At 41.1% G+C, this 24,660-nt stretch overlaps 1 protein-coding gene across 1 annotated transcript; it reads right to left on the bottom strand.

The window, feature by feature from the left end:
- Positions 1-10,286: 10,286 nt before the first annotated feature.
- LOC104676932 (olfactory receptor 1L6) lies at positions 10,287-17,579 on the bottom strand. The gene is made up of 2 exons (XM_010381802.2): positions 17,562-17,579; positions 10,287-11,306 (listed from the first exon to the last, which is right to left on the bottom strand). Exon 2 carries the CDS (start codon positions 11,220-11,222, stop codon positions 10,287-10,289), a length of 936 nt encoding a protein of 311 aa, XP_010380104.2. The 5' UTR covers positions 11,223-11,306; positions 17,562-17,579.
- Between the last annotated feature and the right edge of the window lie 7,081 nt (positions 17,580-24,660).

The raw sequence follows: 24,660 nt of genomic DNA, 5'->3' as shown, positions 1-24,660 counted from the left end.
TGAGGAATTGACATACTGTTTTCCATAATGGTTGAACTAGTTTACAGTCCCACCAACAATGTAAAAGTGTTCCTATTTCTCCACATCCTCTCCAGCACCTGTTGTTTCCTGACTTTTTAATGATTGCCATTCTAACTGGTGTGAGATGGTATCTCATTGTGGTTTTGATTTGCATTTCTCTGATGGCCAATGATGATGAGCATTTTTTCATGTGTCTGTTGGCTGTATGCATGTCTTCTTTTGAGAAAGGTCTGTTCATATCCTTTGCCCACTTTTTGATGGGGTTGTTTGTTTTTTTCTTGTAAATTTGTTTCAGTTCTTTGTAGATTCTGGATATTAGCCCTTTGTCTGATGAGTAGGTTGCAAAAATTGTCTCCCATTCTGTAGGTTGCCTGTTCACTCTGATGGTAGTTTCTTTTGCTGTGCAGAAGCCCTTTAGTTTAGTTAGATCCCATTTGTCAATTTTGGTTTTTGTTGCCATTGCTTTTGGTGTTTTAGACATGAAGTCCTTTCCCATGCCTATGTCCTGAATGGTAGTACCTAGGTTTTCTTCTAGGGTTTTTATGGTATTAGGTCTAACATTTGAGTCTGTAATCCATCTTGAATTAATTTTCATATAAGGAGTAAGGAAAGGATCCAGTTTCAGCTTTCTACTTATGGCTAGCCAATTTTCCCAGCACCATTTATTAAATAGGGAATCCTTTCCCCATTTCTTGTTTCTCTCAGGTTTGTCAAAGATCAGATGGTTGTAGATGTGTGGTATTATTTCTGAGGACTCTGTTCTGTTCCATTGGTCTTTACCTCTGTTTTTGTACCAGTACCATGGTGTTTTGGTTACTGTAGCCTTGTAGTATAGTTTGAAGTCAGGTAGCGTGATGCCTCCAGCTTTGTTCTTTTGCTTTAGGATTGTCTTGGCAATGCGGGCTCTTTTTTGGTTCCATATGAACTTTAAAGCAGTTTTTTCCAATTCTGTGGAGAAAGTCATTGGTAGCTTGATGGGGATGGCATTGAATCTATAAATAACCTTGGGCAGTATGGCCATTTTCACGATATTGATTCTTCTTATCCATGAGCATGGTATGTTCTTCCATTTGTTAGTGTCCTCTTTGATTTCACTCAGCAGTGGTTTGTAGTTCTCCTTGAAGAGGTCCTTGACATCCCTTGTAAGTTGGATTCCTAGGTATTTATTCTCTTTGAAGCAATTGTGAATGGAAGTTCCTTCATGATTTGGCTCTCCGTTTGTCTGTTACTGGTGTATAAGAATGCTTGTGATTTTTGCACATTAATTTTGTATCCTGAGACTTTGCTGAAGTTGCTTATCAGCTTAAGGAGATTTTGGGCTGAGATGATGGGGTTTTCTAAATATACAATCATGTCATCTGCAAACAGGGACAATTTGACTTCTTCTTTTCCTAACTGAATACCCTTGATTTCTTTCTCTTGCCTGATTGCCCCAGCCAGAACTTCCAACACTATGTTGAATAGGAGTGGTGAGAGAGGGCATCCCTGTCTTGTGCCAGTTTTCAAAGGGAATTTTTCCAGTTTTTGCCCACTCAGTATGATATTGGCTGTGGTTTTGTCATAAATAGCTCTTATTATTTTGAGATACATTCCATCAGTACCGAATTTATTGAGAGTTTTTAGCATGAATCACTGTTGAATGTTATTAGAGACCTCTTCTGCATCTATTGAGATAATCATGTGGTTCTTGTCTTTGGTTCTGTTTATATGTTGGATTACGTTTATTGATTTGTGTATGTTAAACCAGCCTTGCATCCCAGGGATGAAGCCCACTTGATCATGGTGGATAAGTTTTTTGATGTGCTGCTGGATTTGGTTTGCCAGTATTTTATTGAGGATTTTTGCATTGATGTTCATCAGGGATATTGGTCTAAAATTCTCTTTTTTTGTTGTGTCTCTGCCAGGCTTTGGCATCAATATGATGGCCTCATAAAATGAGTTAGGGAGGATTCCTTCTTTTTCTATTGATTGGAATAGTTTCACAAGGAATGATACCAGCTCCTCCTTGTACCTGTGGTGGAATTCAGCTGTGAATCCATCTGGTCCTGGACTTTTTTTGGTTGGTAGGCTATTAACTATTGCCTCAATTTCAGAACCTGCTATTGGTCTATTCAGGGATTCAACTTCTTCCTAGTTTAGTCTTGGAAGAGTGTAAGTGTCCAGGAAATTATCCATTTCTTCTAGATTTTCTAGTTTATTTGCATAAAGGTGTTTATAGTATTCTCTGATGGTAGTTTGTATTTCTGTGGGTTCGGTGGTGATATCCCCGTTATCATTTTTTTATTGCATCTATTTGATTCTTCTCTCTTTTCTTCTTTAGTAGTTTTGCTAGCGGTCTATCAATTTTGTGGATCTTTTAAAAGAACAATTCCTGGATTCATTGATTTTTTGGAGTGTTTTGTGTCTCTATCTCCATCAGTTCTGCTCTGATCTTAGTTATTTCTTGCCTTCTGCTAGCTTTTGAATGTGTTTGCTCTTGCTTCTCTAGTTCTTTTAATTGTGATGTTAGAGTGTCAATTTTAGATCTTTCCTGCTTTCTCTTGTGGGCATTTAGTGCTAGAAATTTCCCTCTACACACTGCTTTAAGTGCATCACAGGGATTCTGGTATGTTGTATCTTTGTTCTCATTGGTTTCAAAGAACTTTATTTCTGCCTTCATTTTGTTATGTACCCAGTAGTCATTCAGGAGCAGGTTATTCAGTTTCCATGTAGCTGAGCAATTTTTATTGAGTTTCTTAGTTCTGAGTTCTAGTTTGATTGCACTGTGGTCTGAGAGACAGTTTGTTTAATTTCTGTTCTTGTACATTTGCTGAGGAGTGCTTTACTTCCAATTATGTGGTCAATTTTGGAATAAGTACGATGTGGTGCTGAGAAGAATGTATATTCTGTTGATATGGGGTGGAGAGTTCTGTAGATGTCTATTATGTCTGCTTGGTGCAGAGATGAGTTCAATTCCTGGATATCCTTGTTAACTTTCTGTCTCGTTGATGTGTCTAATGTTGACAGTGGGGTGTTGATGTCTCCCATTATTATTGTATGGGAGTCTAAGTCCCTTTGTAAGTCTCTAAGGACTTGCTTTATGAATCTGGGTGCTCCTGTATTGGGTGCATATATATTTAGGATAGTTATCTCTTCCTGTTGAATTGATCCCTTTACCATTATGTCATGGCCTTCTTTGTCTCTTTTGATCTTTGATGGTTTAAAGTCTATTTTATCAGAGACTAGTATTGCAAACCCTGCCTTTTTTTGTTCTCCATTTGCTTGGTAGATCTTCCTCCATCCCTTTATTTTGAGCCTATGTGTGTCTCTGCATGTGAAATGGGTCTCCTGAATACAGCACACTGATGGGTCTTGACTCTATCCAGTTTACCAGTCTGTGTCTTTTAATTGGAGCATTTAGTCCATTAACATTTAAGGTTAATATTGTTATGTGTGACCTTGATCCCGTCATTTTGATATTAACTGGTTATTTTGCTTGTTAGTTAATGCAGTTTCTTCCTAGCATTGATGGCCTTTACAATTTGGCATGTTTTTGCAATGGCTAGTCTGGTTGTTCCTTTCCATGTGTAGTGCTTTCTTCAGGGTCTCTTGTAAGGCAGGCCTGGTGGTGACAAAATCTCTAAGCATTTGCTTATCTGTAAAGGATTTTATTTCTCCTTCACTGATGAAACTTAGTTTGGCTGGATATGAAATTCTGGGTTTAAAATTCTTTTCTTTAAGAATGTTGAATATAGCCCCCACTCTCTTCTGACTTGGAGAGTTTCTGCCGAGAGATCTGCTGTTAGTGTGATGGGCTTTCCTTTGTGGGTAACCTGACGTTTCTTTCTGGCTGCCCTTAAGATTTTTTCCTTCATTTCAACTTTGGTGAATCTGATAATTATGTGTCTTGGAGTTGTTCTTCTTGAGGAGTGTCTTTGTGGCGTTTTCTGTATTTCCTGAATTTGAATGTTGGCCTGCCTTACTAGGTTGGGGAAGTTGTCCTGGATGATATCCTGAAGAGTGTTTTCCAACTTGGTTCCATTTTCCCCCTCACTTTCAGGCACCCCAATCAGACGTAGATTTGGTCTTTTCAATCACATAATCCCATACTTCTGGAAGGCTTTTTTCATTTCTTTTTCCTTTTTCTTTAGACTTCTCTTCTCGCTTCATTTCATTCATTTGATCCTCAATTGCTGATACTCTTTCTTCCAGTTGATCGAGTCAGTTACTGAAGCTTGTGCATTTGTCACGTATTTCTGAGGTCATGGTTTTTATCTCTGTCAGTTCATTTATGGCCATCTCTGCATTAATTATTCTAGCTATCCATTCTTCCATTCTTTTTTCAAGATTTTTAGTTTCTTTGCGCTGGGCATGTAATTCCTCCTTTAACTGTGAGAGTTTGATGGACTGAAGCCTGCTTCTCTCAACTCGTCAAAGTTATTCTCCGTCCAGCTTTGATCCATTGCTGGTGTTGAGCTGCATTCCTTTGGAGGGGGAGATGCGCTCTTATTTTTTGAATTTCCAGCTTTTCTGCCCTGCTTTTTCCCCATCTTTGTGGTTTATCTGCCTCTGGTCTTTGATGATGGTGACGTACTGATGGGGTTTTGGTGTGGGTGTCCTTCCTGTTTGTTAGTTTTCCTTCTAACAGTCAGGATCCTCAGCTGTAGGTCTGTTGGAGATTGCCTATTGCCTTAGGTCCACTCCAGACCCTGTTTGCCTGGGTATGAGCAGCAGAGGCTGCAGAAGATAGAATATTGCTGAACAGCGAGTGTACCTGTCTGATTCTTGCTTTGGAAGCTTCCTCTCAGGGGTGTACTCCACCCTGTGAGGTGTGGGGTGTCGGTCTGCCCCTAGTGGGGGAATGTCTCCCAGTTAGGCTACTCAGGGGTCAGGGACCCACTTGAGCAGGCAGTCTGTCCGCTCTCAGATCTCAATCTCCCTGTTGGTAGGTCCACTGCTCTCTTCCAAGCTGTCAGACAGGGTCGTTTGCATCTGCAGAGGTTTCTGCTGCTTTTTTATTGTTTAGCTGTGCCCTGTCCCCAGAGGTGGTATCTACAGAGACAGGGAGGCCTCCTTGAGCTGCTGTGGGCTCCCCCCAGTTCGAGCTTCCCAGTGGCTTTGTTTACCTACTTAAGCCTCAGCAATGGCAGGTGCCCCTCCCCCAGCCTCGCTGCTGCCTTGCTGTTAGATCACAGACTGCTGTGCTAGTAATGAGGGAGGCTCCGTGGGCATGGGACCCTCCAACCAGGTGTGGGATATAATCTCCTGGTGTGCCATTTGCTAAGACCCTTGGTAAAGTGCAGTATTGTGGTGGGAGTTACCCGATTTTCCAGGTGTTGTGTGTCTCAGTTCCCCTGGCTAGGAAAAGGGATTCCATTCCCCACTTGCACTTCCCAGGTGAGGCGATGCCTCGCCCTGCTTCAGCTCTCGCTGTTTGGGTGGCAGCAACTGACCAGCACTGATTGTCCGGCACTCCCTAGTGAGATGAACCCAGTACCTCAGTTGAAAATACAGAAATCACCCATCTTCTGTGTCGCTCGCGCTGGGAGCTGGAGTCTGGAGCTGTTTCTATTCGGCCATCTTTATTATTCTGTTGTATTCAAGCAGCCTCCTAGGTACCTATATGATGGAAGATGGAGCAAGATTTCTGGTCTACTCTCAAAGGCTATACAGAAGCATTCCACCTGATATGGCAAGATGCTCAGAGGTCTTCATAGACCCTTCTGATTATATCTACCTTCAAGAAAGATTTTTTTTCCTCTTACTGATGCTTATTAGCACATTTCTGGGTTAACATCTGGGCTCCCTTCTTTGAAAAGAAAAAATCTTATTAAAGTCTTCAGATGCTTCTTACCCACTGACAGTCCCCTATTGTGACTTGGGGAAACTGGCATCATATCCTGACAGAGACCACACTCCAGTTCCAACTGAGAAGTTTAGGGTTTACCAAATGGGTAGACTGGAAACTTTTTTTTAATCCAAAGTGCTATCTTATGGTCACTTGTTATTTAGAATTTCTTTTAGTTTGAATTTCTGGGAATATCTTAAAGTTTTCCATTAAAAAAATTGTGATTTTTGGCCCTGCGTGGTGGCTCACGCCTGTAATCCCAGCACTTTGGGAGGCCAAGGCAGGCGGATCACAATGTCAGGAGATTGAGACCATCCTGGCTAACACGGTGAAACCCCATCTCTACTAAAAATACAAAAAATTAGCCAGGTGTGGTGGCGGGCACCTGTAGTCCCAGCTACTCGGAAGGCTGAGGCAGGAGAATGACTTGAACCCAGGAGGCAGATCTTGCAGTGAGCCAAGATCATGCCACTGCACTCCAGCCTGGGTGACAGAGCGAGACTCTGTCTCAAAAAAAAAAAAAAAAAAAATCGTGATTTTTTTAGTGGTCATGCATTTGTTGAGGAAAAAAAGGTCAGGCTGATCTCAGAACTGAAAAATATAAGTTATGATTCTTGGGGTCAAAGAACTTAATTAGCTTTAAAAATTACTGTAGGCTGTAATTAATGCATTTATTTATTAATATATGGTAGGAATCCTCACATTCTAAAGTAGCTATGCCACTTAGTTGAGTATGAGAAAACTATGACATAGAAATAAAGGAAGTAGAAAGTAAATATGTCTTCTAGGCCAGCTTCTCAAAATCAGGTGATTGGTGGGAGATAGTGGTAAAAGTCATGCGTGCTTAAACGAATACAGACGCTACTGCAAATTAGATTTCTTTTCTGGCTTGCTGGTTACTTCCTTATAATTATGAGGATTTAGTGAAAACAATGGCAGGAATGGAACCCTGATGTTGGAGCCTAGGTGTCCCTGTGTTCCATTAGACCATTACACACCTCTTGCTTTATCTTTAAGGCCAAAAGAGTTATATTCAACTTCAAGTCCTGCCATAAACAAGCTTGTGACCCAGAAAAGCTGGTGGTTGTGTAAACTTGCTGAAATAACTAAGGCAGAAATTTTCCAGAGAGTGTGTAAGTCCTACATTACTATTGTTATTAACAATAAAATTATTAGGGAGGATTAATAAAGCACCTGATACACATTGATGTGTTTGTGTGTTAATATAGCTGTGTAGTAGTCATTAATGCTATTCATCAAATACTTCTGACCCTCCATTTTAGAGGTATCTGGTTGGGTTGTGCCTCCTGGCTCCCTTGTGTTTGGGTGGGGTCATGGGATGTGTTGTGTACCATAAGTTATGGTCAGAAGTGGCATGGGTCACTTCTGGACTGGAATATTTAGTTGGCAATGTAAAATCTTCCAGTGTCTTTCTCAGCTTCTGACAAAATGGTGATCAATGTTCACAATGGTGCCTGATCTATCATTTTGGATCCCTGATTGATTAAAATGAGCAACATCCTTATATTTTTCTATGGTGGATGTTTAGGGCTAATTAGAAGTAAATCTTTAGTTGTTTTTTTTTTTTTTTTTTTTTAGAGAGGAGTCTTGCTCTGTCCCCCAGGCTGGAGTGCAGTGGCCGGATCTCAGCTCACTGCAAGCTCTGCCTCCTGGGTTCACACCATTCTCCTGCCTCAGCCTCCCGAGTAGCTGGGACTACAGGCGGCCGCCACCTCGCCTGGCTAGTTTTTTGTATTTTTGTATATTTTAGTAACCATGTTAGCCAGGATGGTCTTGATCTCCTGACCTCGTGATCCGCCCGTCTCGGCCTCCCAAAGTGCTGGGATTACAGGCTTGAGCCACCGCGCCCGGCATAAATCTTTAGTTTTGAGATCCAGCTTGAGATTGTTTATTTCCACAGTATATCACAGCTTACCCTGACTGACAAACATGGCTTTTTCCAAGATATAAAGGGTAGCTTAGTGAGGATGCTGGACATAAGGAGAACAGAAGAATTAAAAAGGAAGGGGATCACTCAGCCCAGGAGTTTGAGTCTACAGTGAGCTATGATTGTGTCACTGTACTTTAGCTTGGGTCACAGAGTGAGACCTTCTCTTAAAAAACAGAAGGTAACCAGCCTGGCCAACATGGCAAAACCCCATCTCTACTAAAAGTGCAAAAATTAGCTGGGCATGGTAGCGCATGCCTGTAGTTCCAGCTACTAGGGAGACTGAGGCAGGAGAATTGTTTGAACCTAGGAGGTGGAGGTTGCAGTGAGCTGAGATTGTACCACTGCACTCCAGCCTGGGTGACAGAGTGAGACTCTGTCTCAAACAACAACAACAACAACAAAGATAAAAGGGACAGGGTACTGAGAATTCATACTGTCGTGACACTTTGGTGTTGGGGGGAGGAGTAAATATTCTTTTTGGATTATTCTATCTTTTCAGTTGGATTATCCTTACCCTCAAACTGAATAAGACTCACAGGGTTTTCACTGTTTCTCAAAAATATTCCAAAGTGTATTGCCTCTGTGTGCTTGGCTGGTTTTTACTATGTGAAATGTGTTGCCCATTTCCTCATCCTTTGTAACTTTCTTTGTCAAAATTCAGTCTATTTTTAAGGATAAACTTATGTCACTTTTCCAAAAAGTTCTTTCCAATTTCCTACCAAACCCATGTGCTTTCCACTTCTGAAGACTAACAGGATTTATAACTCCTTGACTGGGACCCATTGTCAGGCATATAGAAGATGTATTTGTAGAAATGTTTTATTCTACCATATGGAAGCCAGTCTATTGAGGATAGCTGAAGTGGGTTTCCTAAAATATGGATTCCTATCAGTACCTAGTCTGAGATTAAATATGTATTTGGTCAAAGTCATGGATAGAAACTGAGCGTTTTTCAAAAGCAGTGGCAACAGAAGCCAAAACTGACAAATGGGATCTAATTAAACTAAAGAGTTTAATAGCAAAAGAAACTATCATCAGAGTGAACAGGCAACCTACAGAATGGGAGAATTTTTTTTCTTTTTACTTTCTTTCTTTTCTTTTCTTTCTTTTTTATTTTTTGTGAGACGGTGTCTTGCTCTGTTGCCTAGGCTGGAGTGCAATGGCTTGGTCTCGGCTCACTGCAACCTCCACCTCCCAGGTTCAAACAATTCTTCTGCCTCAGCCTCCTGAGTAGCTGGGACTACAGGTGCGTGTCACCATGCCCGGCTAATTTTTTAGTATTTTTAGTAGAGACGGGGTTTCACCGTGTTAGCCAGATTGGTCTCAATTCACTGCGCCTGGCCCAGAATGGGAGAAAACTTTTACAATCTATCCATCTGACAAAGGGCTAATATCCAGAATCTATAAGGATCTTAAACAAATTTACAAGAAAAATAACAACCCCATCAAAAAGAGGGCAAAGGATATAAACGGACACTTCTCAAAAGAAGACATTTATGTGGCCAACAAACATATGACAAAAAGCTCATCATCACTGGTCATTAGAGAAATGCAAATCAAAACCACATTGAGATACCATCTCACACCAGTTAGAATGGCGATCATTAAAAAGTCAGGAAACAACAGATGCTGGAGAGGATGTGGAGAAATAAGAATGCTTTTACACTGTTGATGGGAGTGTAAATTAGTTCAACCACTGTGGAAGACAGTGTGGCCATTCCTCAAGGATCTAGAGCTAGAAATACCATTTGACCCAGCTATCCCATTACTGGGTATATACTCAAAGGATTATAAATCATTCTGCTATAAAGACACGTGCACACGTATTCATTGTGTGTGCGGCACTATTCACAACAGCAAAGACTTGGAACCACCCCAATGCCCATCAATGATAGACTGGATTAAGAAAATGTGGCACATATACTCCATGGAATACTATCCAGTCATAAAAAAGGATGAGTTCATGTCCTTTGCGGGACATGGATGAAGCTGGAAACCATCATTCTCAGCAAACTAACTCAAGAACAGAAAACCAAACATCACATGTTCTCACTCATAAGTGAGAGTTGAACAATGAGAACACATGGACACAGGGAGGGAAATATCACACACTGGGGCCTGTCAGCGGGTGGGGAGCTAGGAGAAGGATAGCATTAGGAGAAATACCTAATGTAGTTGACGAGTTGATGGGTGCAGCAAACCAACATTACATGTGTATATGTATGTAACGAACCTGCACGTTCTGCACATGTATCCCAGAACTTAAAGTATGAAATAAATAAATAAATAAATAAATAAATAAATAAATAAATAAAAATAACTTAAAAAAAGAAACTGAGTGTTTTGCTCCCAGGTTAATTCTCTTACTGGTATCCAACACCAATTTTCATGACCTCTTTGAGTGCCACATGGAATATAGTAAGGAAGAATAACCCAATAATCTCTTAGATCATGTCTTAATTATGACATACCAACATTTTGTTCCTTTTACCAGTAAATTCTGTCCCGTAATTTCTTCAACCCCCTTTTCATATCTTTGTTCCTCAGGCTGTAGATGAAAGGGTTCAGCATGGGTGTCACTACTGTGTACATAACTGTGGCTACCCGGTCCCTAACCACTGAGTACATGGACAGGGGCCTAAAATAGACATAAATAATACTCCCATAGAATAGGGATACTGCAGTGAGGTGGGAACCACAGGTAGAGAAGGCCTTCCACTTCCCGGCTACAGAGGGGATTCTGAGCACAGTGATGATGATTCGCAGGTAGGAGAAGATGATACACAGGAAGGGGGTCATGATGACAGCTAAGGTCTCAGTCATGACCACCATCTGGCTGGAGGATGTGTCAGAGCAGGACAGCTTTAGCACAGGCTGGGTGTCACAGAAAAAGTGCTTAATGACGTGAGAGGCACAAAAAGACAGGCGAGACATAAGTAGCACGCGGAACAGGGAATGTAGGTGGGAGATGCTGCAAGAACCCAATAGCATGAGTAGGCAATGCCGTGGGTTCATAACCACATCATAGTGTAAGGGGCTGCAGATGGCCACCAGCCGGTCGATGGCCATAGAGGCCAGCAGGTAGCTGTCAGTGTTCGCAAATGCCATAAAGAAGTACATCTGGACCAGGCAGCCCACATAAGAGATAACCTTTGTCTTGGATAGAAAATTCACCAGCATCTTAGGCACTATGGCTGTTGCGAAGCAGATATCCATGAAAGACAAGTTGCTGAGAAAAAAGTACATAGGGGTGTGGAGCCTGGGGTCAGAGTAGATGGCCAGGATGATGAGCACATTCCCCACCACGGTGACCAGGTACATGATGAGGAAGATGGCAAAGAGAGGTTTCTGCAGCTGAGGGTTGGAAGAGAGGCCCAGGAGGACGAACCCTGAGGTGCTGCTGCTGTAATTCTTTGTGTCCATGTCTCTGGACTTCCTGGATAGGGTTTGGAGAAGCAGTGGGAGAGACTTAAAGGGCAGTTTGACCAAGACAGCTTCTTTCCCAACCTCAAATCTATTTTAAAAATCTTACTGCTATTATACTTTGAAAGAATGTTTAGTTCTGAAACTACATAGAAACAGATAGTAAAATTCAACAATAGAAAGGTTAAAGGATGACAAGCTGTCTTCTAAATTAGAAGCTAAAGGTTTTCCATGTGCTCATAGGAACTTCCACGTGGCCTAATTTCTTGAGTTCTCATTTCCCTCGTAAAGATTCTTCTGAGGTTGTTTCTTGACCATCTACTTAACCTTATTATTATTTTTTGTCCCGGGGAAGAGGTTGCTGGGTTCTACTTAGAATTAGAATGCTGTCACACAAGGAATCCCTATGAATGAAGTTATCTCATTCAGCATTCTTTCTTGCTCATAGTTCCATAGATGGTAGTAGTAGTTGGGATAGAACAAAACTAAGCAAAACAGAATTAATCAACGCTCCTTGGTACTTGTAGAATTCAGATAACTTCCTTACATCTTCAGAGCAAAACTTTCTAATGTTTATTTAAGCATTTCTCTTTGGCTAATATAATCTGTTACTTTAATTATCGTCTTTTGGTTCAAGGATACCAGTTGAAATGAGAGTACTCCCAGAAATAGCCTAGGTAACCAAGATTAGTTCTTTGAATATATTAATTTTTCTGATTAAAAAAACTATGAAGCCCTCATTCTCAACATTAAAATATTGCAGGACTATAAAACGTAGACTATAAGAGTCCTATTTCCACCAATATCATGGAAAGAGAAGGCAGAGATAGCCTTATAACCACTATTAAACTACACTGCTGAGATGGTTGACTGAGTGGGTAACAAAGCAAAACTGAAGAATCAGGAGGCATAAATATTAAAAAAGAAGAAAATGTCATTTTTTTTGTGGCATGATTGTGTACTAAAAAATGCAAGATAATTATTTGAAACTCTTTTAAAACCTATGGCAATTTCACCAGTGGCCAGACGCATTGTAAAACTAAAAGTATTAATGCTCTTTCTGTATTAGACAAATGTAATGAAGAAAAGGTTTCAATTGATAATGGCAAGAAAGTCTAGGTGATACTTAGAAATTAACCTGAGGGACAAAATAAATACAAAAGAATGAGTAAGACCTATCAGAAGAAACTATAATAGAACACAAAATGAATATTTGAATATGTAGAGAACTATACTCCTGAAAAGGAAGACTATATTTTAAAATATGAATTCTTATTAATAAAATTCAATGCACTTCTAATAAGACCTGAAGGGAATTTTTAATGGAACTTGAAAAGATTGTTCTAAAATTCATCTAGAGTATTATGTGGCTAAAGACAGACAACATTATTTTGGAAACATTAGAATAATGATGGGAATTTTTTTAACCCCAGATAAAAGCACAGTATATTGAAAAGCAATAAGATAATGACACACATAGGGAAAAATAAAAAATTGACCAATATAAAGCATTTTGTATATCTGTATGTCTATATTTAGGTCATGATCTATATTAAACTTAACATATAATAAAGATTTATTTCATAGCAATGGAAAAAGAATGAGCTATAAAACAAATGCTATTTATGACAATTGGAACATTTGGAAAAAAATAAGCCTAAACTTCTTTGTAACCCACAAATAAAAATAAGTTATCAGATTGGCACTACATTTTTGGGGATCATATCCAAAGGACAATAGACCTTCACATATACTGAAAGTGTGACTCAGTGTAGACCTTTTGGCAGTCTATATCAGAGTTGGAAATATGCATCTCTTTATCCAATGGTTCTACTTACAGCACTCTATCCTTTAGAAGTAGTCATATTTGTGTAGTACACAATATGTGTTGCTTGTAATACCAAGCAAACCAACCAACCAGCCAAAGCAACCCATAGAGGGAACAATCTCAATACACACGTAGGTGAATGACTAAACAATTTATGGTGCATTCCTGTTACTCAATAGCATGCACTCTAAAGAAATAAGATGGCTAATGTTAGCCAACATTTATTAGCACTCAGTACATGCCACATACTGAGCTAAGTGCTTTGCCTGTTTTTAAAAATCATTGTATTCTCCCCAAATCCTAAGTGATAGGCACTATAATTATTCCAATTTCATAGATAAAAATTAGAGTTTATCCAAGTTAAGTAACTTACCAGATCCCACCATGAGTAAGTGGTAAAACTGAAATTTGAATTCAGGCAGTCTGGTGGCAGAGCTGGAGCCATTTATTGCCAAGTGATGCCATCACTATTATACCACTGTTTATGATATTTTACTAAGTGACAAAAGTGAGTTGCAGAACAATGCATATAGAATAATCCTATTTTTGTAACAAAAATAACTCTTATATGTTGTGCTTATTTTGGTGTGTGTGTTTATGTGTATGTGGCTGCCTCTTGAAGTGGGCTGGAGTGAGAAGTAACTTCCATATTTAACTTTATATTGCATATATATTTACTTAATTGACAAAAATTGTATCTATAGTGTACAACATGATGTTGTGAAATATGTATACATTGTGGAATGGCTAAATTGAGCTGTTTAACATATGCATTCTCTGACATAGTTATCATTTTTTTGGTGTGGTGAGATTATATTGCTTGTATTTAAAAATAATGAACACATGATTTTCTACATTAATTTTATAATTAAAAGGGTGAAAGTTCTGAACAATTTCATCTCCTAGCCAACTTTTTCTCTCCATAGATCTATATGCACACTGTAGATTGTACTGGAGCCATACTGTCCCTCACAGACAGTTATGATGGATGTTTTTGTGTGTATTGCACTCATGAGATAATTTCTAAGGTGTGGAATAGATTCTGAGATACGAAATGCAAAGTTGGAGTTTATGAACGTTGAAAAGCTTAATAGATACTTACAACCTGAGACAACTATTCTTCATCCTACTCCTGGGGAATGTATCTATTTGACTCTCCTAACTCTTTCCCCAGTTTCTTCTCTGTGTCTTTCAGCCTCACTCCCGGGACATTGTGTTTGTTGGGGGTGAAGGGCTATTTGATATCCTTTGGGCTTGAACTTGGAGTTTCTAAGATTAGTGTGATATTTACCTCAGAGGTAGTAGCTTAACCCCCTCTCATTTAGCTGGATTTGACAGCATTGTATATTTTCTCATGCCTTGGGCAAATCATTACAGTTCTGTGTATCTATTAATAAGATGGGGTGTGTGTGTGTGTGGGGTAGGGGCTAGTTTTTGTGTGTGTGCTGTTCTTCCCCACCTGCCACTGTCATTTGGAGACTCAAGTGACAGTTGAGTGACAGTTTGTCAAACCCTAATACACGTGGTTAGTATTATTGCTCACACAATCAGCTAGAGAAATGACATTTTAATGATGGGGCTTGTTAGTGGTGGGAAGAACGAGAAGGGACTGGGAGTCTTTCTAAGCCTTTTAAATCACATCATCTCACCTGAAAAGGTATTTCCTCTCTTCCTTGATAGACAGGAAATGTGGACTATTTCTATACTTCTCATCTTTCGCTATTGTAATTTTCACACTGTGGACATTTGTCATCTCGGGTTGTTTCTCCTTTCCTTGCTTCCTCATCATTTGTGTAGTGTCCTTCTCTTAGCCACTGGCCCACATGAAACCAGAGAGTACACACTGGCAGCAAGAATGCACTTTCCAAATTGGATAACAATGCTGGGTGGACAGTGTGCTGGTGGAAAGCTATGCATTATCCATGCTTCTGCTTCCCTGAATGAGCAAAGATAGTTGGAAAGTGACTAAACTGGAAAAAGACAGCTAACATTTATTAGACAGAGTCTGTGCTTAGCCCTTGTCTCATCTAATCCTCACAATAACACTATGTTTGAAGTACCACTATTTCCCCCTTTATAACAAAGGAGGCTGAAATTCAGAGAGTCACAGAGCTGGTGAGTGGTGTATCTAGGATTCAAACCCAGGCACAATGATTGCAAATTATGTTTTAAACTGCTCTGACATACCTCTTTCCCAAAATGTATATGCGTAGTAGGGAACTAAGCTGGTGTGTCCTCTGCCAACAGAGGTCGTCTTACTGCCAAGTGCCTTCAGCCTCTTTGCTGACCCACTCCTTCCACTCCATCCTTTGCTCCTACGTATTGGAATTCTTTCGATTTCCTTCCTTCCTACTCCCATTTCTGCCTCCCATTCCACGAAGCCATATCCTCTCCTCTTCTCCTTGCCTTCAGAGAGGACAGGCTATAGATGACTTTGGACCTCAGCTCTGTCAGATCTTGACTCAACAACAGTTCTCTGATTTTGCAGCACCAGTACCTGACCTTAGGATCCCTCCTGGGCCTACATTTTTATTTTTTGTTTTGTTTTATTTTTTTTTTATTTTTGAGATGGAGTTTTGCTCTTGTTACCCACGCTGGAGTGTTATGGCGTATCTTGGCTCACCGCAACCACTGCCTCCTGAGTTCAGGCGATTCTCCTGCCTCGGCCTCCCAAGTAGTTGGGATTACAGGTATGCACCACCATGCCTGGCTAATTTTGTACTTTTAGTAGAGACGGGGTTTCTCCATGTTGGTCAGGCTAGGGTCGAACTCCTGACCTCAGGTGATCCACCTGCCTCTGCCTCCCAAGGTGCTGGGATTACAGGTGTGAGCCACTGTGCCCAGTCGGGCCCGTTTTTGGAAACCTAGTTTCTCCCTTTCTATTCTCTTTTCACTGGGAGTCTGACAATACCTTGATATCTTAAGGTACCTGTAAGACACCCAGATCGGCAGTGTTGACTGCATAGGCCCCTTTCAGTGGTATGTCCCATTTAGGGATTCGGCAGGGTTCTTTTTAGGTTGGGTCTTTCTCTTTTCAGTTCTCTGAAATCTCTTTTTTTTCTGCCTAGTTTTTACTCCTGTATTAGATTAGAGCTTTACCTCCTGTCTCTTTGCTCCAGAAAAGGTGGTATCTCAGCCTAATTTCCCATTTCCTGCTTAGTTTAGGTTGAAAGCTCTTCTGGACACCTTAAGTCCCTCAGATCCAGGACTGAACCCAGTTCCTCCAGCTCAGACTGTTCTCAGCTAGATTCCACTCCACTGTTGGTTTTGTCTTTCTTCTGAGAAATCACTAGTTTCTGGGACGCCTGGCTCTGTCTCTGTCTTTCTCAATAATTTAATGAGTTAAAATTTCAAGTTGTCAGTTTGTTTTCTGGTGCCTCACATATCCGTGACTAGTCAGTATTCATCAGTGCAGCTATAAACACAGGAACGACAGGCTACGTATCCTGGGTCATAAGGAGGGATAACAATATGGATTCTCAGGGAGCTTTGCTTGCCTTGGAGTTATAGGGCTTTAGATCCCTGTGCCTTCCACCTTTGCCTTCTCAACATTCCAGAGATAGGCCGCTCAGAATATGCAGAAGTGCTCTAGTTCTTCATGGGACAGATCTATCATTTTGGTGCAAAAGTTATTGCGGTTTTTGTCATTGAAAGTAATGGCAAAAACTGCAATTACTTTTACACCAAGCCAATAGAAACTTTTTTCCCCATCCAGCCTCATCAAGGCTGGAGTTTGCCTTTCTATTTTTTGCTATGTGATAACTGTGGCTTATTGTCCCATTCTCATCCATTAATACATAGTGCAATAAGTCTAACCTGCCCTTCTTTACAGGCCCCACCTAATGAAATACTCCTCAGATGGTGTGGACAGGACAGGCTGTCTGGTCTCTCACTCCTTAGTATTTTTCTTACCCTCCTCTCCAATATATGTGAAGATTCATCACATCTTTGAAGAGCCCAGTGACCAGAGAGTGCCCACAGTGTCAGCCATGGGACACAGAAAGCTGAGATGCAGAGAAGCAGCATCCAGTTCCGGATTGCAAAACAGACTGACCATTGTGAAGGCAAGCACTGTTCTCCATCTCCTCTTTTCCAGCAACCTTGGAATCCTTGGTTTGAAATAAAATAGTCTTAGGCTACCCTAAAGCTACCCCAAATTCTGGATTTCTTCTTCTCTCTCTAATATCCATTTCAAAGGTCAGCCTGGTGACGTGGTGAGACCTCTGAAATGGAAGCCAGAAGAACAATGTTCTAGGTTTGACTTTGCTGTTGAGCAACCTTCAAACAGTTACTTAATCTATCAGAGCCTTGGTTTTATTCATTTCAAAGAAGGCAAAAATATCTGGGAAATTGATTTTTTAATGAGATTCACTATATAGAAGGTGGTATCTCAGCTTAATTTCCAATTTCCTACTTAGTTTAGCAGGAAAAAACAAAACAAAACTCCATGACTATCCACACCCCCAACCAGACTGGCACATTTATTACAGTTGATGAACTTATTTTGATACCTTAAGGTAGTAGAAATGAGACACCTCCAAAATTAACTGTGCTATAGAAATGTGAGGGTGAAATGTGAATCTCCAATTCATCTCACTCACCCATTGTTCCAATGATTAGTTATTCCCTGTCTCAGAGTCCCCAAGCGATTGTCTAGTTGCTTGAATATCTTCTCTGCTGGAGACACCATGTTCCTTCACTGACATAGTTTTCTCCTTACCCATCTGGTCTTCTGTGTCTTGTGACACTCCCTAATCTTAAATCCAGACTTGCATATTCCCTCACAACCATTTCTGATTCCCATGGTGAGTATAGCACCTCATAACTGGGTTTTGCTATGGCTATTCCACTGAACACAGGGCTGAAAGTCAGGGGGCACGTTTCTGGTTTCAGCTCCGCCATGAGTTCACAGAGCCTTATCCCACAGCAATCTGCCTCATTTCTATGCTAGCAATGGTAGATTGTTAAGATGAATTACCTTGTCCTTCTTTGGATTTAAAATTCTAGATTCTAGGCAAATGAATGCTTAAAATGTGCCTATTGAGATTCTTTTTGTGAATAATTACCTTCGCTCTGTCTCAACATACCTTTGGTAGCCATCAGATCAACCAGACATACTGCAATTGGGATTTGCTGAAAACAAATCTTGTCTTCCTCAGCTGAACTGAGAAAGCCTCATCTCGTTTTTGCTTGTCTAGAGATACCCACTTTATTACAGCTCCTTCCCATGAATATTCTCAATTATGGTAACGTAATGGGTAGCAATTAAATAGCACTTACACATGGAAGCACTGCTCTAAGAACATTATATACATGAAGTCATTTGGTTTCTACAACAGTCCATTTTACAGGTACCAAAAGTGAAGTACAGAGAAACGAAGTGACTTGCCTAAGGACACACAGCCAGATGGTGATAGATTCCAGCTCCAAGTGTGTGCTTCCAGTCTCTTTGTTGGCCAAATGTTCTTGTTTATTCGTTCCTCTGCCAACTCAGTTTCCCTGGAGGAGATAGCTCCATGGGTCTCAGGTTGTAGGTTGTGGGCTGCACCCTTTAAGGGCAGGGGCTAATGATGATAACAGTGTCTTGCATAGAATAGGCACTTTAAATGTCTGATATTTAATCAAAGGGAGCAAGAAGAGAAATATATAGAGGGTCAATATTTCCTGGTTTTTGAGATGAAGGAAAAAAAGTCAGGAAAAGGGAAGAAGATTATATGAAGATATTGACCCCAGAGTTCCCATTGCCAAAGACCACTCAGCCTGCCTACCTGTGGGCGTGACAGGAGATTCAGAGGCCTGAACAGGCTTCAGGGCTGTCAGAGGGTTACAACTGGGCTCTGGATCTCTGAAGAAGTGGCCTCTTGAAGCATAGATCTAGCCTCAGAAATATGACAGTTCTTCACCTACAGTGAGAATTAGTGATAGAAAGGGAGATCCAGGGACCCATCCTCTATGCATATCAGAACCCTGAGGGGATTGGCCCTGTGGTTTTCCCAGGGGTGAAGAACATTACTATGGGGAACCTGGGTTCCAGAAGTGTAATCTGTTACACTTGGGTAGGAAATTAGAGCCATGCAGCAGCAGGGCTGGAGGTTTGTTCATGCACATATGTATATCCTATGCACATGTGTGTTTTCATACACATGTGTGCACCCTATATAAGGTATTTCTTCATGCACATGTATAATCTATGTACACGTGAGTGCCTACTCTACCTACATGCATGTACTCTTGTGAACCTCTGGGTTTACACTTATGTGTGCCTACCTGGAAGGACAAGTGATGACTTCTGACATCCCTGAGGTTCTGTGTTGCATGTATGACTGCATCTAGATACACATGCAGTGTTGTGGGGAAGGGGTTAAGGTACAAGCCCCCGGAGCCAGATTGACTATATTCTGATGCTGCCTCGGTGTCTTATGATCTATGCAGTTTTGCAAATAATTAACCTTACTGAGCCTCGATTATTTTGGTTTCATTTGCCTTTCTTAAACATTTTATTACTTCAATTTCTTTTTTTAAAACATTTGTTTTTATTTATTTTTCTTTTTTTATTATATTTTAAGTTCTAGGGTACATGTGCACAACATGCAGGTTTGTTACATATGTATACATTTGCCATGTTGGTGTGCTGCACCCATTAACTTGTCATTTACATTAGTTATATCTCCTAATGCTGTCCCTCCCCCTCCTCCAACCCCACAACAGTGTGTGATGATCCTGTGTCCAAGTGTTTTCATTGTTCAGTTCCCACCTATGAGTGGGAACATGCAGTGTTTGGTTTTCTGTTCTTGTGATAGTTTGCTGAGAATGATGGTTTCCAGCTGCATCCATGTCCCTACAAAGGACATGAACTCATTCTTTTTTATGGCTACATAGTATTCCATGGTGTATATGTGCCATATTTTCTTAATCCAGTCTTATGGACGTTTGGGTTGGTTCCAAGTTTTTGCTATTGTGAATAGTGCCGCAATAAACATACGTGTGAATGTGTCTTTATAGCAGTATGATTTATAATCCTTTGGGTATATGCCCAGTAATGGGATGGCTGGGTCAAATGGTATTTCTAGTTCTAGATCCTTGAGGATTCACCACACTGTTTTCCACAATGATTGAACTACTTTATAGTCCCACCAACAGTGTAAAAGTGTTCCTATTTCTCTACATCCTCTCCAGCACCTGTTGTTTCCTGACTTTCTAATGATTGCCATTCTAACTGGTGTGAGATGGTATCTCATTGTGGTTTTGATTTGCATTTCTCTGATGGCGAGTGATGATGAGCATTTTTTCATGTGTCTGTTGGCTGCATAAATGTCTTCTTTTGAGAAGTATCTGTTCATATCCTTTGCCCACTTTTTGATGGGGTTGTTTGATTTTTTCTTGTAAATTTGTTTATGTTCTTTGTAGATTCTGGTTATTAGCCCTTTGTCAGATGGGTAGATTGTAAAATTGTCTCCCATTCTGTAGGTTGCCTGTTCACTCTGATGGTAGTTTCTTTTGCTGTGCAGAAGCTCTTTAGTTTAATTAGATCCCATTTGTCAATTTTGGCTTTTGTTGCCATTGCTTTTGGTGTTTTAGTCATGAAGACCTTGCCCATGCCTATGTCCTGAATGGTATTGCCTAGGTTTTCTTCTAGGGTTTTTATGGTTTTAGGTGTAACATTTAACTAGGACAGTGCAGAGGTGAAATACGGGGTTGGAGCCCCCCAGACAGAGTCCCCACTGAAACACTGCTAGTGGAACTGTGAGAAGAGGGCCACCAGCCTCCAGACCCCAGAATGGTAGGTCCACCTGCACCTTGCACCCTGGGCCTGAAAAACTGTAAGCACTCAATGCCAGTCCTTGAGGCCAGCTGCAGGTGCTGAACCCAGTAGAGCCACAGGGGTGGAGCTGCGCAAGGACTTAGGGGCCCAATGCTTTCATTAGTGTGCTCTGGATGTGGGACATGGAGCCAAAAGAGATGATTTTGGAACTTCGAGATTTCATGATGGCCCTGCTTGGTTTTAGGCTTGCATGGGGTCTGTCGCCCCTTTCTTTTGGCCTGACTGGTACTGTCATCTGCCTGGTCATCAAAACCAAGAAGTTGGAAACAGCCCTTTACTGTTTTTCTTTTTTTTTTTTTTCTTTTTTTTTTTTGAGATGGCATCTCCCTCTGTTGACCAGGCTGGAGTGCAGTGGCACGATCTCAGTTCACTGCAATCTCTGCCTCCTGTGTTCAAGTGATTCTCCTGCCTCAGCCCCCCAGGTAGCTAGATAGGCATAGTGACCACCACTATGCCTGGCTAATTTTTGTATTATTAATAGAGACAGAATTTCACCATTTTGACCAGTCTGGTCTTAAACTCCCGACCTCAAGTGATCTGCCTGCTTCAGCCTCCCAAAGTGCTGGGATTATAGGCATGAGCCACTGTGCAAGGCTGCCCTTAACTTCTCATTGCTAGCTTCTCCTCCCACTACTTAATTAATAACTAAATCTGGTTACAGCTTCCTCCTTAAAATTTCTCACGTCTATCTCCCCTGTATGTCTCCACTGCCACTGCCCTATCTCAGGACTCAATGTCTTTTTTTTGGTGTATTACCTCAAACTCCTAATAGGTCTAATTGCCTCTAGTGTCTTTTGCCATATGTCATTCAGTCCTAGCAAGAAAGAGATGGAACATTCCAAATGAGAAGACTGATGAAGGGATTATTTTCAGAAGTGGGAGTAGGGTATAAGGAAATTTTCAAGGGATAATGCAGTACTCTTGGGCTGGCAACAACAGAGAGTCATTACACCTGTAGACCTGAAGGGAAAAATCACAGGGAGTAGATCTCAGAACCTGAACAAGCTGGCCATATGGAGAAAGTTGCCTCATAGGAGCTGTGGCCTTTGTTAGATGGATACAGCTAATTCACTGTGACCAGCAGAAAGGAAATTGATGGAATAATTACTCTGATCTCTGCCGCCTCCCTCCCTCAGGATCTCTTACCAGTATCTTGCATTGCCTGGAGGGAAAGGGAGACTTGTGAAACAAGTCTCGACATTATGAAACACAGAGCAGGGTGGACACAAGTGGAGAGCAGGGTGAATGGACAAATGGACTCTTTCCTGTCAACCCCATTCTATCTTCCATCTGGTGACCAGAGTGGTCTTTTCAAGTTACAAAAAATTTTGTTGGCCAGGCGCGGTGGCGCAAGCCTGTAATCCCAGCACTTTGGGAGGCCGAGACGGGTGGATCACGAGGTCAGGAGATCGAGACCATCCTGGCTAACACAGTGAAACCCCGTCTCTACTAAAAAATACAAAAAACTAGCCGGGCAAGGTGGCGGGCGCCTGTAGTCCCAGCTACTCGGGAGGCTGAGGCAGGCCAATGGTGTAAACCCAGGAGGCGGAGCTTGCAGTGAGCTGAGATCCAGCCACTGCACTCCAGCCTGGGCGACAGAGCGAGACTCCGTCTCAAAAAAAAATTTTTTTTTGTTATAATTTGGTCCCTTCTCTGCTCAATGTTCTTCAAATTCTCTCCCTTGTCTACATCCTGTATTTTCAAAGCAAATTGTCATGGTATGTGATGGCTCAGAATTAACATGCAGGAGTGTCAATTTTACTCACTTTTTAAAGGAAAGACAAGGGAAATACTGTCTTATATTTATGGCATGGAATGAGAACTTTGTATGAATTTTAGTGATAGAACTTATATAACCCAAATGTTTACAAGTTCTTCATCCATCAGTAGAGTTGCTCCTCCCTTGAAATGTCTACTTTCCCGGGTCAAGCCCCCAGGTTCTGTGACTGAATATCCCCACTGGTCTCCCCATGAGTGTGTCTTTTTACTCTGTTGCAGTTCTTTTTAGTTTGCCTCACCACAAAGTGAGATTGAGGCCACCTCCCTTTATTTCTCAAGACACACCCTGATCAAGGCCGTGCATTAACAGAGTGGTCTCCAACCTTTTTGGCACCAGGGACTGGTTTTGTGGAAGAAAATTTTTCCATGGATTGTGGGAGAAAGATGGTTTTGGGATGAAACAGTCCCACATTAGATCATCAGGCATTAGATTCTCATAAGGAGCAGGCAACCTAGATCCCTCGCATGCACAGTTCACAATAGGGTTCGAGCTCCTTTGAGATCGAATGCAGCCACTGATCTGACAGGAGGCACAGATCAGGAAGTAATGCTCACTTGCTTGCCACTCACCTCCTGCTGTGTGGCCTCCTGCTGTTCCTAACAGACCACAGATTGGTACCGGTCCATAACCCAGGTGTTGGGGACCCCTGTTAACAGACTCTACCAAGACTTAAAGTTAACACAAGGAAATCACAATGCAGAGAACACAAAAGCAGATAGCGGCTCTCACTGCCCCTAGATGCCACTGGCAGCACCCTCTTTGTTAAAGGGAACTCATTCTGATCTTTTCTTATCCTGGCAGGATAACCTTAAGTCACATTTATCTTACCCAGAGGAGAGTTTTCTTTTCCATAGTCTTCTTTTCTCGAGTTCAATTCTCTAACAACCTATTTCTGGACACATTTAAAGGGCTGTAGGTTTGCCAGATTTAGCAACTGTGGAAAGGTTCTAATACCAATAATTTCTTTAGAGATGCCACAATCCAATGAAAACAGTTATTTACATTATCTCATAAAATGCATACTATCTCAATCTGAAACTCTGTAATTATTTCCTGGTTCAGGAATCACAGAGCAATTAAAAGGTATTCTACTTAAAATTTGCTAATTTTTTTTTTTGACGGATTCTTGCTCTGTTGCCCAGGATGGAGTGCAGTGGCACGATCTCAGCTCACTGCAACCTCTGCCTCTCACGCTCAAGCAATTTTCTTGCCTCAGCCTCCCAAGTAGCTGAGATTACAGGCACCCACCACCACGCCTGGCTAACTTTTATATTTTTAGTAGAGATAAGGTTTCACCATGTCGGACAGGCTGGTCTCAAACTCCTGACCTCAGGTGATCCACCTGCCTCAGCCTCCCAAAGTGCTGGGATTACTGGTGTGAGCCACTGCACCCAGACTATAATTTGATGATGTTAAAATGTCTCACTTAGAATAGTCTCTCCCAAAAGGAAGTTAACAGCAAAGCCCCATAAGTCACTGAGCCTCATGTTGCAATCTGATGAACACTGCTATCTTCCCTGAAGGCTATGCATTATGGAAGGGCTGGAGCCATCATTTAATTTAAAATTTTAATATAACACAAGTAATACTTTACACACATGCTCACAGTGCAGATGGATAAAGATTGTTTTGTTCTTCTTTGTGTCTTCTTTGGGGTTGCCTATAGCACTTATAAATGTGGATTGGACCAATTAGTGCAATTTTGAAAAACTGAACATAAGGAAATTTTTAAAAAGTATTTACTATTCTGAAAAGACGTTTGGCAGTTTCTGAAAAAACTAGACATGCAACTACCATGCAACACAATGATTATACTCATGAGCATTTATCCCAGAGAAACAAAGACTTATGTTCATATAAAAACCTATATACAAATGCTTATAGCACCTTTATTCATAATGTTCCTAAACTGGAAGTAGCTCAGATGTCCATTAATGGGGGAATGGTTAATGAAATTGTGATACTTATATACCATGGGCTACTACTTGGTAATAAAAAGGAACACATT

The sequence above is a fragment of the Rhinopithecus roxellana genome, chromosome 16, assembly GCF_007565055.1.
Source record: "Rhinopithecus roxellana isolate Shanxi Qingling chromosome 16, ASM756505v1, whole genome shotgun sequence".
In the NCBI taxonomy this organism is placed as follows: domain Eukaryota; kingdom Metazoa; phylum Chordata; class Mammalia; order Primates; family Cercopithecidae; genus Rhinopithecus; species Rhinopithecus roxellana.
This window is presented reverse-complemented; position numbering and strand designations above follow the sequence as displayed.